Below are 15,010 nucleotides of genomic sequence, written 5' to 3'. Positions count from 1 at the left end.
ATCCATGAACAACTCAAGAGTTCCTTCTAAAACCAATGAAAGGCATCAAGTGTACAAAGTGAAGCTCCTCTTGTCAGAGGAGAGATTTTTTTCTGTCCTGCTGACCTATGAGTTTGTGAGCCAGCCAGTGTCACCCCGTGGAGAGCAGTGCAGAGTTCTTTAATCTCCTCTGGACATAATGAGGATGCCCTACCTGGGGCTGCCCAGTAGTTTCTGGAGGCAGTACCTTGGCTCTGGAATTAGGATAAGAATGTTACACTGCACCTAGTCAGCCTTGCCCTGAAGCAACAGCAGCTACAGTTGAAACCTACATAGTATAATCACAGCATGGTAGGGGATGGAAGAAACCTCTGAAGTTCATCAAGTCCAAGCTCCCTGCCAAAGCAGGATCACCTAGGGCAGGTCACACAGGAACACATTCGGATGGGTTGTGGTAGAGAAGGAGACTCCACAACCTCTCTGGGAAGCCTGTTCCAGTGCTCTGTCATGCACACAGCAAAGAAGTTTTCCCTCACGTCGATGTGGAACCTCCTGTGTTCTAGTTTGTAACCACTGCTCCTTGTCCTATTCACAGGTCACCACTGAAAAGAGACTGGCACTTTCCTCTTGACACTGGCCCTTGAGATATTTATAAACATTAATAAGCTCTCCTGTCTTCTCTAGGCTAAACAGCCCCAGGTCTCTCAGCCTTTCTTCATCAGACAGAAGTTCCAGTCCCTTCATCAGCCTCCAAGCCTCCACTGGATGCTCTCTAGTATATCCCTGTCCCTCTTGAACTGGGGAGCTCAGAAGTGAACACAACACTCCAGGTGTGGTCTCACTAGGGCAGAGTAGAGGGGGAGGAGAACCTTCCTTGACCTGCTGGTCACACATTTCTTAATGCACCTCAGGATACCATTGGCCTTCTTAGCCACAAGGGCACATTGTATTAGGATAGTTCATTTCTCCAGTGCCTATGTATATAGCTCAAGCTCCAGTAACAGCTCCCGGACCCAGGTGGAAAATAACCAAGACATTTATGGTGTGATTTGTTGGGTTTACCAATAAAAAAAATGCCTTTACATTTTTTTTCTTAGCTTATTCATAACTGAGTTCTCCTCCGGGTGTCTAAAAAGATGTAACTAACATTTTCCATGAGATAGGAAGGGGAAAAAAAAGACAAGAAAAAAAGGCTGGTAGGTATAAGTGCTGCCAATTTTGGAGAGCTCTTCTCAGGCAGGCTTGACTTTTAGAAAGTGACAAATGCATTTACTTTTGAAAAGGCAACCTGCTACAGATGCATGAGACTAAGCACCCCAGACCTTCATTTATCTTAACTTCATCACTAGAGATGCAAACATAGCCTGATCATGCTGATAACACAGGAAGAACAGAAACATTCAGAATTCAGGCCTTTAAGAGGTGGCACGTCTCTCTATACTTCTCCACAATCCAGAAGAAAATCTACCTCACACTGAGGTTAGTACAGCTGGCCTCAATAATATTTGAAACAACACTGATTTGCATTTTTACCATCCTCCAAATCTCTGCAAAGAGGACAGGGCTGAGGCAGCATACAAATGCTTTCAGTCCTGAATGCAGCCTGAGGAGACCTCCCTGGCACAAACCCCCAGGCTGCCACCTCCCAAGGACTTAACTGCAAGAGCAGGGATGTGAGGACAGAGCAAGCACAGGTGCAGAGCTGGGCTATGAGGCTGCCCAGGGCCAAACAGAGAGCCCACCAGCATGTGAAGACTTAAAGCACTCTCATCATCAGCCTCCTGTGCCAACGAGTGGTACCACACCCTGAGCCTCAGGGCTGATTTCTCCAAAACATCTTTGATACACAACACTGAGCCCTGGCCCCAGACTCAAAAGGGCACAAATGCACAGGCACTGCTGCTCCCTTTGCAAGGGAGTGCTGGTGAGGTGCCAGCTCTGTAGCCTCCATACCTGTAGTCCCTCCTTCCCTTTTACTGCATTAACCTAAGGCCTGCTGCCTTTAACCCCTACTATGCAAGTGCAAAGTAACACAGCACAACAGGTGTAATAGAAATGAAAAGAATGGAACCTGGGTGACACTGCAGCTTTCCACATGGGACCTCTTCATGAACCAAATCAAGGAACTTGAGCATGATCAAAAACTTCAAGTTGTCCTTTGCCTTATTTCTCTATTTTGCACATTACAGTATCACTCTATAGCTAAGGCTGGAAGAGTCCCCAAGGATCATCGAGTCCAACCTGTCTCCACAGACCTCACGACTAGACCATGGCACCAAGTGCCACGTCCAATCCCCTCTTGAACACCTCCAGGGATGGTGACTCCACCACCTCCCTGGGCAGCACATTCCAATGGCCAATTACTCTTTCTGGGAAGAACTTCCTCCTCACCTTGAGCCTAAACTTCCCCTGGCACAGCTTGAGTCTGTGTCCTCTTTTTCTGGTGCTGGTTGCCTGGGAGAAGAGACCAACCTCCACCTGGCTACAATCTCCCTTCAGGTAGTTGTAGAGAGAAATGAGGTCACCTCTGATCCTTCTCTTCTCCAGGCTAAACAATCCCAGCTCCCTCAGCCTCTCCTCACAGGGCTGTGCTCAAGGCCTCTCCCCAGCCTTGTTGCCCTTCTCTGGACACGTTCAAGTGTCTCGATGTCCTTCTTAAACTGAGGGGCCCAGAACTGGACACAGTACTCAAGGTGCGGCCTAACCAGTGCTGAGTACAGGGGCACAATGACCTCCCTGCTCCTGCTGGCCACACTATTCCTAATGCAGGCCAGGATGCAGGACCTGCCCTTCCTAAATCCATGTTGGCTGGACCTGAGCCCTTGGCCATCCTTCAGGTGCGCAGTTATTGCCGCCAGGATAATCTGCTCCATCACTTTCCCTGGCACTGAGGTCAGGCTGACTGGCCTGAAGTTTCCAGGTTCCTCCATCCGACCCTTCTTGTGGATGGGGACCACACTGGCCAGTTTCCAGTCATCTGGGACCTCTCCAGTGAGCTAGGTCTGGAGGAAAATGATGGAGAGTGGCTTGGCCAGCTCATCTGCCAGCTCTCTCAGCACCCTAGGATAATTCTCCCCTTTAAAATTATTAGAGGGTGATATTGATTGGAACTGGATAAGGCACTTGGTGCCATGGTTTAGTTGATTAGAATAATAGAATCATAGTATCAGTCAGGGTTGGAAGGGACCACAAGGATCATCTAGTTCCAACCCCCCTGCCATGGGCAGGGACACCTCACACTAGATCAGGCTGGCCAGAGCCTCATCCAGCCTGGTCTTAAACACCTCCAGGTATGGGGCCCCAACCACCTCCCTGAACAGCCCATTACAGGGCTTCACCACTCTCCTGGTAAAGAACTTCCTCCTCACGTCCAGCCTGAATCTCCCCACCTCCAGCTTCATTCCATTCCCCCTAGTCCTATCACTACCTGACATCCTGAGAAGTCCCTCCCCAGCCTACTTGTAGCCCCCCTTCAGATACTGGAAGGCTGCAATAAGGTCACCTTGGAGCCTTCTTTTCTCCAGACTGAATGGTGTTGGGTGATAGGTTGGACTCGATGATCTCAAAGGTCTTCTCCAACCTGGTTTATTCTATTCTATTCTATTCTATTCTATTCTATTCTATTCTATTCTATTCTATTCTATTCTATTCTATTCTATTTTTTGCAATTCTACTGCAGAGTAGTTTTATTCCCCCCCCACTTTGTTTTAATCCTATAATCCGATTCCAGACCTGAAGTCATATTTACTGTTTGTGTATTAATCATTTCAGTCCCTGTTGACAAAACAGTTACTCATTCTTTGCATCTCCTGGTTGCAAGGGGGATGAAATATGAATGAAACAACCAAAAAGGGGATTAGATTAATACAGAAGATGTTATTCAAATATTATGGTTTTGCCTAAAACACAGCAAAAAAGAGTAACCTGCCATTCCAAATGATGGTTTTGAAGTATGCTATAATGCACACAAACATCAGCAGAGATAAAAATTAATGATTAGTTTTGTGGTAGAATGGAATGCATTAGGCACATTCACCGTGATAATGGCTTAAAAGTCACTGAGATTCTACACACAAATGACAGCATTGATTTAATCTTCAGTTCAGTATCAGATCTGCTCCAAAGACACAAAACCCAGCAATTACTCTTTTTTTTTTTCCCCCTTTCTTTTTTCAGTAAGGTTGGAAAATATCTCAGAGATCATCAGGTTCAACCTATCACCCAATACCTCATGGCTAACTAAACCATGGTTCAAGTGCCACATCCAATCCCTTTTTGGACACCTCCAGGAACGGTGACTCCACTACCTCTCTGCGCAGCACACTCCAATGGCTTTAACTCTTTAGAATCATAGAATCAATAAGGTTGGAAAAGACCTCAAAGACCATCAAGTCCAACCTGTTACCCAAGACCTCATGACTACTAAACCATGGCACCAGGTGCCACGTCCAATCCTTTTTTGAACACTTCCAGGGACAGTGCCTCCACCACCTCCCTGGGCAGCACATTCCAATGGCCAGTTACTCTTTCTGGAAAGAACTTTCTCCTCACCTCGAGCCTAAACCTCCCCTGGCACAGCTTGAGACTGTGTCCTCTTGTTCTGGTGCTGGTTGCCTGGGAGAAGAGACCAACCCCCACCTGGCTACAACCTCCCTTCAGGTAGTTGTAGAGAGCAATAAGGTCTCCCCTGAGCCTCCTCTTCTCCAGGCTAAACAATCCCAGCTCCCTCAGCCTCTCCTCATAGGGCTTGTGCTCGAGTAACATTAACTCCTACTCAAAGATACAAAGAAAAAAGTCAGGCCAAGGCAGGCCTATTTTGAAATACTCTATCTTGAAATATTAACACCAAGATTTACAATTTTTATATTTTTTTTTTTATGGGTAGCACTGGGCAGCACCATTGAGGGATGCTCTCAGCACAGGCATTCTGGAAGCATCTGCCTCTGTGCTCAAGCAACTCCTACATCTGTAAAGGTGCCTGTACCCACAGTCTGAATGACTGTGGTAGTTTCAGGCTATGCCTGTAAAATTTTTCACAGATCTTGAGCATAAAAGTAGTAAAATGTAAATAAATCAATCACTAGAGACCTTATTGCTGTCTACAACTACCTGAAGGAAGGTTGTAGACAGGTGGGGATTGGTCTCTTCTCCCAGGCAACCACCAACTGAACAAGAGGACACAGTCTTAAGCTGCACCAGGGGAGGTTTAGGCTGGATGATAGGAAGAAGTTCTTCAGAGAGATTGGCCATTGGAACGTGCTGTCCAGAGAGGTGGTAGAGTCATCATCACTGGAGGTGTTTAGGAAGAGACTGGATGGGGTGCTTGGTGCCATGGTTTAGTTGATTAGATGGTGTTGGTGATAGGTTGGACTTGATGATCTTTGAGGTCTTTTCCAACCTGGTTGATTCTATTCTATTCTATTCTATTCTATTCTATTCTATTCTATTCTATTCTATTCTATTCTATTCTATTTAAAAGGGAAAATAAAGATAATTCTAAAAAATCCCACTGGAGAGATATCTACCATAAGATTGGTTGTACCAAACCAATTCTTTCTTCTCTTCTTGCTTCTTTGCTCTGGAGAGATACTAACTTGCTTCTGCTTGACCTTGGCTGCATTGTTTTGGTTAAGTCTAACAGCAATTTTCTGTATTCCTTTCTCTTCTCCCTTCTGTACAGGGGGATCTGGGTCGGCAGGGAAGGAGAGGCTAGTTGCTTCCCCTGTTTTTTGACCAGGGGGTTCTTGCACTGTTTGTTACTTGTAAGTATCTGTAAATATTGTAAATCCTGTATATTTTGTACACATTCATTGCATTCCATTGTAGATTGCAGTTTTGCCTGTAAATACAGCTTCCATTTGCTTCCAGCTGGGCTGGGCTGGCAAAGTTAAGGTTGGGGGGGGTGGAATTTCAACCCACCACAATGACCCTAAGTGAGAATAACCACAGTTATTTATTGTGATGGAGAAAGAAAACCCAGAAACAAATGCTGCCCATTTAGCTTATATTGCAGAAATTGGGATTTCAGCTTTTCCAGGCTGCCTGTAATTAGAAAAGCAAGCACTGTGCAATGGCTAATCACTAAGAAGTGACAAAAAGTTGGGTTTATGTGATTACTGCTGAATAATCACTGATCTGTGATTCTTAACTGACTTCATGTATATGTTTCCTAGCAAAGGAAGATTCTATTTAAATGACTAAACCAGTGTAAACAGTTTATTAAAAGCCTTGCTGTGGTATTCCTTTTCCTTATTATGATGCTCACCAAGCATGCAATTCCAATGCCTCAGACCCTGCAGTCTTCAGTCTTAACAGAACTTCCATCACTTTTATCTAGACTTTTGGCTGCAGGTGGACTTGCTGGATCAGGCCCCTAAAGAGGATTAAATTGCTAAAAAACCAGAAGTATTCCTAACTAGACTGAGAGTCCGAGCAACCAGAAGATACTGCCATATGGCAAAGCAGGTACCAACTCCTGGATACAACATTCATCTTCACACCTGGTTAGGCCACACCTTGTCCAGTTCTGGGCTCCTCAATTTAAGAAGGATGCTCAGATACTTGAACATGTCCAGAGAAGGGCAATGAGGCTGGGGAGAGGCCTTGAGCACAAGCCCTGTGAGGAGAGGCTGAGTGAGCTGGGATTGTTTAGCCTGGAGAAGAGGAGGCTCAGGGGAGACCGTATTGCTCCCTACAACTACCTGAAAGGAGGTTGTAGCCAGGTGGGGGTTGGTCTCTTCTCCCAGGCAACCAGCACCAGAACAAGAGGACACAGTCTCAAGCTGTGCCAGGGGACGTTTAGGCTCAAGGTGAGGAGGAAGTTCTTCCCAGAAAGAGAGATTGGCCATTGGAATGTGCTGCCCAGGGAGGTGGTGGAGTCACTGTCCCAGGAGTTGTTAAAAAAAGGATTGGATGTGGCACTTGGTGCCATGGTTTAGTTGTCATGAGGTGTTAGGTAATAAGTTGGACTTGATGATCTCTGAGGTCTTTTCCAGCCTGATTGACTCTATGATCTCTTTTTCTTGCTGATGCTGAACTGTGTGGCTTCCCAGCTATCCAACTGCCAGACTAAAACCTGGTTTTAGTAAGGGTAATCTTCTGAAAGTCAACCTGATCAGCTGCACTGATGCATCAGAAAAGATGCCTGGGAGGACTGTCAGAACATCACCTTTTCCTACACCTCCAGGTTCTTTTCAATACTCAGACCAGACAGTTCCATTAATAAGGCATTGTGCTGGGTCTCTGTGGCTCTGGATTCAGGTCGTGGCTTTTCCAGTTTCCTTTGTGATCTTGGGCAGCTGGTTTAGAAAGTCATCTCTGTAACTACTGAGTGAGTCTTAGTACCTTTCCTTCTTCCCTGCAGGGAATGTATGCATTCACTGGTATTTCATTTTTTGGCAAGACTCAAAAGTCCAGGTTCCTCAGGTATTTCAATCATTTCACCCTTCACTTTCCAGAGGTTCAGTCCTCTAACACAATGGTTTATATGTCTTGATTTCCCCCTCCCCCCCATTATTATGAATTTAGATCCTGATGCAGCAGATCTGTATCCCCCAAATGGCTCTGTCCATGCATATAAACTCTGTCATTATGTTTTCAGATATGATCACTGCTGTAAGCTTCTAGGCTTGGATGATGAAACTGAGAGCATGTGACACCTCCCATGACTAAGCAATGCTTTCTTAGGCATTTTGCATGAAGATAGTCCAAGGCAATCCAGTGGCTAAAGAATAGAGGTGTTTGGCCATTTCACTACTGAGCCACTGATCTGCTTCCTTATAGGGGCTTCCCAGCTTCTTTATTCAGGCCAAAATAATGATCTTCAATTTATCTCTTCACTTAAACATTGTTCTGTCCAGGCACTGTATAACTTCAGTAACTGGTTGTGTTAAACATGCCAGGCTGTTGGCACTGGAATAACACTTCTAAGACAGCTCTGCTTTCCTTGAAAGCCCACCTTAAATTTTAAGGCACAGTGTAAGGTTTAGACTGGATGGGGCGCTTGGTGCCTTGGTTTAGTTGATTAGATGGTGTTGGATGATGGGTTGGACTTGATGATCTCAGAGGTATTTCCCAACCTGGTTAATTCTATTCTATTCTATTCTATTCTATTCTATTCTATTCTATTCTATTCTATTCTATTCTATTCTATTCTGTTCTGTTCTGTTCTGTTCTATTCTGTCCTATCCTATCCTATCCTATCCTATCCTATCCTATCCAGAGTTTCTCAGGTGGACTATGATACTGTTTAAAGTACATGCTACCAAAGATACACATTCTGCTACAAAGTCTGTACTCATCTTTCTTCTTGGCTTCCTTCGAGTACTGAAAGGCTGCAATAAGGTCTCCCCAGAGCCTTCTCTTCTCCAAGCCAAACAACTCCAACCCTCTCAGCCCTTCCTCACAGCAGAGGTGTTCCAGCCCTTGGATCATTTTTGTGGCCTCCTGTGGACCCTCTCCAACAGGTTCATGTCTTTCCTGTGCTGAGGACTCCAGAGCTGGATGCAGTACTTCAGGAGAGGTCTCACCACAGCAAAGTGGTGGAGGAGAGTCACCTCCACCAACCTGTTGTCAAGTTTCTTTTGATGCAATCAAGGACATGGTTTGCTTTCTAGGCTGTGAGCACTCACTGCCAGCTCATGTTCAGCTTTTCCACCACCGGGCTGCTCTCAGTCTCTTCACCTCCCAGCCTGTATTGACACCAAGGTTTGCCCTGACACAAGAGCAGGACTGCGTCCCTGGCCTTGTTGCACCCCATGACAATCACAGAGGCCCACATCTCAAGCTTATTCCAGGTCTCTCTGCATGCTACCTCATCCCTCAAGCACATCAACTCCACCACTCAGCTTGGTGTCAGCTGCAGACTTGTTGAGGGTGCACTTGATCCCACTGTTCAGGTCACTGATTATGATATTAAACAGCACTGGTTCCCAGTACAGACCCCTAAGGGACACCACTTGTCACTGATCTTCATCACTGACTACTACCTTCTAGATGAGACCATCCAACTAATTCCTCAACCACCAAACAGCCCTTCCATCAAATACATATCACTCCAAATTAGAGAGAAGGATGCTGTGGCAGAACATGTCAAAGGTCTTACAGAAGCCCATACAGCTTCTCCCTTGTTCACTGATGCAGTCATTCCATCAAAGGCGGCCACTAGGTCAGGGAGGCAGGATTTGCCCTTGATGAAGTCATGCTGGCTGACTTGAATCACCTTCCTGTCCTCCATGTGCCTCAGCACAGCTTCTGGGAGGATCTGTTTCATGATCTTCCCAGGCACAGAGGTCAGGCTGACAGGTCAGTACAGAGGTACATCAGTGCTTAAGTTGCTAGCAGAGTTGGACATCTCAGGAAGAGTGTTTTACTACCCAGCTTGCACACTGTTGCCTGCACAAGTGAAGAGGTATCAGCAAAAAGAGGGGAATCTCTGAAACTCAACTTGGGAAATGAGTGTCCCTACAAGACTCTGCTCTACAGCCTTCCACCTCTTCATTCAACAAGCACCTGCCATGTGCTACAGGTAAGCTAAGTGGGAAAACTGCAAGTCATGGATGGTGACTACTTGCCTTGTGGAGAACAACTCAGTGCACATGCAGCTGGGTGGATACCTGCTAAGGGAAGGATCCCTCCCTCCCTCCCTACAACACCCCCTAATCAGGAGATGAACCTCTGGCTAAGAGCTGTTCTGGAAACGACCAAACCTATGCCCCTTGCTTTTGTGAGGAACCCTGGAGCTGGGTGGGCAGAGACCATGCAGGTGCTGGGCAAAGTGACTGTGCATGGAGCACATGCAAATGCCCAGAGCTCCCTGAGCCAAAACCTCAGCTCTGCTTCCCCAGTGGCAGCCTGAGCTATTAAATTGCCTCACACATTTGTTGTGAAGATCTCAAGGTCTTGGACAAAGTCCTGCACAAGTCCTGTGGCTTACACGCCACAGCTCCCTGCTCAGCTTGTGTGTGCTATGGCTCCTCCAGGCAGCTGATGTTTCTCCACCACCAGGCAGGAAGGATGGGTACACAGCTCAGCAAAGCACTCATACCTCAGGGTTTACAGTGCTCAGGAGGTTTAAACCTTGCCTCTGGCTTCATCACCCACTTTTGTGCACTCCAGCAAGTTTCTGGTTTGTTTTCTACTGTTGTCCTTAGTACTCAAGTTTTAGCTGAAACAATCACATAATAGTACATATGGACCCATACAGGAACCTACAAGTAAAAGTAAAGCCTGGGTGTGCAGGTAATGGGACAAGGAGTTCACAGAACTTTAGTGCAAAAAACAGTAGCTTCTTAACTATCTTTCTTCTTTCTTTTTTTTCAGCACAGGGCTGAATCAGTGGCAAACTTTGAAGTCCGCTCTAGATCCTGGCAAGCAGAGTCTACAGGGGCAGGGGAAAGTCCAAACTTGTGCTCATCATCAAAGCCCTGAGGGTTTTGCTGGGAATATGGCCTCACATATCATCTACCAGAGAACTGAGCGTTTTCCATGGTGTAATTCTTCTTCTGTGAAGAAATGCAGGTGTCACATTTATCATCAGCATTTTGATTGTGGACCAAGGCAGGGGGAGGGGGGAGTACAATACCACCATTAGGACATTGTAAATAAGAAGGAATTTCAAGAAAAAGGAAAACATGACCTTCTGCCACAGATCACAGGACTATGCATCAGAGCTGTGAATTTTCAGGCTAATCTATTCCAGTATTAAACTTTTTAGGTAAAGTGCTTGAATTATTTCTAACAAGGCATGATAAATTCAACCAGTACACGGCTGCTTCTGAGCAGAAACAGGCATTAAACCACAGCCATATATCCTATTAACTAGCATATCTCCCTGTTTAGTAAGGAAATGTCATCACATTTGTTACAAAGGCAAACAGCAACATACCAAAACAGGATCCAATTTTTCTAAATAAATAAATCAATGATGTGTCAAAAATTAACAGATGAGTTAATATACCCGATGTTATCAAAACCAGATGGTGCTTCATAATATTCATCCTGTTCAGTCAAACCCTGAATATATTCTGGACCATCAGTATATAAAATAGGATGCTGCTATTTGTGATGGCAAACAAAAGCAATCATGCCTGCCAAGCACATACTATAACAGGCAGCATTTCAGCTCTGCTAGACAGAAAGTAATTAGAATGCTTTTAATGTCCAAAAGAATGATGCTGATAGGCTGCCACAGATGTGTAGATTTATGAATATTTATATGGTGGTTTATAGCTGACACTTTTATCAGTTGAAGAAGATAAAATATCTGCCTGACTCAAAAGCTTGACAGTCAGGTTAATAAAATCTCATTAAAGAGAATGACCTATGCAATTATATAGGATTTATTGTAATTCATTTTTGATTGTACTCTGCTTAAAGATGCAATTTCCCATTTCCTGATGCCAAATTTAGGTTGCATATCAAGATCTACGTGGTTTTTAACTCCAAGCCATCACCGGGAGGAAGATATGCATTCGGCATCTTACACCTTTAACAGGGAGAAAAAAAATAGAAATAAACAAAATGAGCTGATCTCCGGCTCCTCGCTGCATCTCACGGAAACGGCGCAGACAAGCACCCGATCTGTTTTCTTTCTGTTAGAATCACCTCTTTTACAGCCGCCTCTCCATCACCACCAGCTCCCTCCGGCAGCCTCAACCCCCCCCGCCCCGGCCCCAACCCGCCGCCCTCCCCAGACGCCACCGCCACCGGCCCGGGGCTCCCTCCACCCCTCGGAGCCCCTAGCCCGCCGACGACAGCGGCGCTCCCGCAGGTGCGAACCGCCCCGCAAGCGCTTGCCCCACCAAGTCGCCCGTGGCTTGACGGCACAGCCCCGACGGCTACTGGTGGCGGGGGGCGGCCGCCATACCATCCCCGCGGGCGATGCCAGCCGGGCAACGGCAACGGCCCCGGCCCGGACAGAGGCCCCGCCCGCCCCCAGCAACTTCAGCGACGCCGACCGACGGGGAGACCCAGCCGCCCGCCCCGTCTGTGACCCCCCGGCCCTACCCGCCCCGCGCACAGCCCCGGGCCGGCCGGTGCCGCCAGCTCCAGTGGAGGGGAGCCCAAGGGGTCCGGGTCCGCCGCCAGCCCGCTGGGAGTGGGGCTGGGGGGGCTGTGTGTGTGTGTAGTCCGTAGCCCCCATCCCGCTCCCGCCTGCTGCAAAGTGCCCCGCGAAGTTGCGCGGCGGAGAGGAGTTGCGGGTACCTGCGCTCAGCTCCGCACCGCCGCCCCCAGCCGCCGCCGGGCAGGGGCCGTAGCGGCCCGAGGAGCTCGGGGCCGGCGGCGGTGGTAGCGGCGGGCGGGGGTGGCCCTGGGCAGCGCCGGGGGCGGCGGCGGGGCGGGCGGGCCCGTTGGGGAAAGGGCCGTGGGGCGCGTAGGGCAGCGGCTCGGCGGCATGCGGGAAGGGCTGCCCCGCTCCGCGTCCGCGGGGCACCTCCACCATGGTGGGTCTCTCGTAGCGCTTGGCCAGCGCCGCCCGCTTCCCTGGGAAGGTCTTCAGGACGCTGTAGGGGCCCCGCTGCTTGTAGATTTTGGGGGTGCTGGGCCCCTCCTCCGCCGGCTGCATCTCCTCCTCCATCCTCCTCCCCCGGCCCCCGCCGCGGCCCCGCTCCGGGGCTCTGTCTGCCGCCGCCGCGGCTCGTCTCTGTGGCACGGCGGAGCCCCGGCGCGGCGGGGCGCCGGCCTGATTGACAGGCGGCCGCGCCAATGCCTGGAGGGAGACGGGCGGCGACCGCCAAGTGTTTAGGGTAATCTCTGCTAATGGCAGCGGGGCGGGGAGGCGGGTCCTGGCGGGGCCGCCACCGCCCCCGGTACCCCCTGCTTGAGGGGCAGGTGAGGTGTCGGGGGCCGGCGTGGGGGCAGAGGGGCCGTGAGGCTACCCCGCGACCCCTCCCCTGCGCGGCCGCGGGCTATCGCTCCGAGCTCCTGATGAAACTTTGTGGGTCCTCCGCCGGGCGCGGAGCCCAGCCGCGACTGTCCCGCCAGGCTCATGGCCCTCGCCTCCTCTCCCTTTCTTCTCCCTGTCCCTCTCTTCTCGTTGCTCCTGTCCCTCTCTCTCTCTCCTTTCCCTCTCCCTTTCTTCTCCCTGTCCATCTCTCTCCTCTCCCTCTCCCTTTCTTCTCCCCGTCCCTCTCTCCATCCCTCTCTTCTCGCTCTCCCTGCCCTTCTCCCTGTTCCTCTCCCCTCTGCTTCTCCTCGGACGGAGCAAGCCCCGGGCACGCCTCCCCGGTTACTAGGGGTGAAATAAATTGTGCCATAAATAAAAGTATTTGGGAGTCCAGGACCTGTCAGAGTTGATTAGGGCACAGAGGACATTTTCTTTCTCATTATGCAAAAGCGTTTCATGGCTAAATAAAAGAGGTTTCGCTGTAACTCATGCATGTCAGATTTCCAGGAATCCGGGAGATTAATCACATTTAGCATTATTTGCAATGTGCGTGCGTGTGTCCCCTCCCGCTCTCTGCAAACTGCTTAAATGAGGCGGACACGTGAGGTGAGGGCTGGTCCTGCTCCCCTCCACCTCCCGCCCAGATCCTTTCAGGGACAGTTAAGAAATAATGAAACGCTGGTGAAAGACAGGAAGAGAATGAGATGCCATCGAGAGACGCTCCTGAGAAATGGTGGAGATCGGGGCGAGATGGGAGACAGCTGAAACTGAATGATATGCTGGAGAAAAATAAACGATAACAAACCTCTCGCTCGCTCTCTCCCTCCCTTCTTTTCTGTGAGGCAATTTTATATTTTGCATTCGCATTTTCCCTTCTTCTGTCCCACTTCTGCTGCTGCTGCTATAATTTATCAGGATTACAATAAGCCCTCTGGCTTGTGGAAGTAAAATTACAGCACACCTTGATTGTATTTAAGCGGTGGGAAATCATTCCTCTGTCATTGCGTGGAGTGCCGGCCGCTTATTGTAGCCGTTGCTCTCCCATTTTGGCATTGTTTACTTAGCTGGAGTTGGGCTCACTGGACATTAAAAGCAACCCTTCTCTACTGATGGAGTCAACTCCAGTGGTCTTCTGCCCCTCTCCTGCAGAAGTCAAGCTAACTTCTATAAACTGGGTGTTTTGTACAGGACAGAGAAGGAGCTGGGCTGTTTCTGGTTTTAATTTTTTTTGACAGGTAGAATAAATCAATTCCTTGTAGCAGCCAAAAGGCTCGAAGTTAAAGGCTGCTGTAATAGAAATCGCTATTTTACTTTAGCAAAATCAATCATAAGTCTTTTTTGTTTTTTTGGACTCTTTGATTGCCTATGCTTTAAAAAAAACAGGTTAAATGAAAAAAAAAATCATGCTGTAATTGGAAAGTGAGACTGGAAACAAGTGTGAGAGAAACTCTGCTACCACTCAGAAAGAAATGTGTCGTCCACCTTGGCCAGCAGCCATGGCCAGCAGCTATTGTGGGTAATAAATCTGTAATAAAATTGTATGAAGTTACTACTAGGCTCTTAAATTCAAATAAATAACCCCAAATTAACTGCTCAGGAGCTTGCTGCTCTTTAGTGTTGAGGCCTACCCCTCTGCTCCTGGTGGAGGAAACAACCCTTGCCTACCATGAGCCTTGTACAGAGAAAAGTGGTGTTGGCTGGTCCTGTCCTCCAAGCTGACTCCTTTATCTGAGGTTCCTGCAGCTCATCAGGCAGATGCTAGGTCTCTATGGACATGAAGAAAGAAGCAGGTTTGGCTTTAATGGGGTCCAAAGCTGCTGAAATGAGGTGGGGACCTCAGCCAGGAGGAAAACAGAGTATAGAATCAGAATCATAGAATCATAGAATTGTTCTGGTTGGAAAAAGATCATTGAGTTCAACCATTGCCCTAACACCACCATGCCCACTAAACCATGTCCTGAAGTGCCATGTCTACTTGTTCTTTTGAATGCCTCCAGGGATGGTGACTCCACCACCTTCATGGGCAGCTTACTTTGTACACAGAATGTTTTTCTGCAAGTTTTTTGATGATACCCATCACTGGACCACAAAAATGCCCCTTCAGTTGTTTTTAGGAAGGGTTGGCTTTTCTTCTGCTCTGCTACC

General features: G+C 48.2%; 1 protein-coding gene across 4 annotated transcripts in view; it reads right to left on the bottom strand.

Moving 5' to 3' along the window:
- The window catches only part of BEND4 (BEN domain containing 4), a 47,858-nt gene extending 35,245 nt beyond the window's left edge, over positions 1 to 12,613 (bottom strand). For all 4 annotated transcript variants that reach the window (XM_054163713.1, XM_054163739.1, XM_054163731.1 and 1 more), the window contains exon 1: positions 12,184 to 12,613. In XM_054163713.1, coding sequence (XP_054019688.1) covers positions 12,184 to 12,556 — 373 coding nt within the window. In that variant the 5' untranslated portion in view covers positions 12,557 to 12,613. The remainder of the gene's footprint in view (positions 1 to 12,183) is intronic.
- Between the last annotated feature and the right edge of the window lie 2,397 nt (positions 12,614 to 15,010).

Source organism: Dryobates pubescens, chromosome 1, assembly GCF_014839835.1.
Source record: "Dryobates pubescens isolate bDryPub1 chromosome 1, bDryPub1.pri, whole genome shotgun sequence".
NCBI classification, from domain to species: domain Eukaryota; kingdom Metazoa; phylum Chordata; class Aves; order Piciformes; family Picidae; genus Dryobates; species Dryobates pubescens.
The sequence above is the reverse complement of the archived record's forward strand: the minus strand, read 5'-3'. Positions and strand labels throughout refer to the sequence as shown.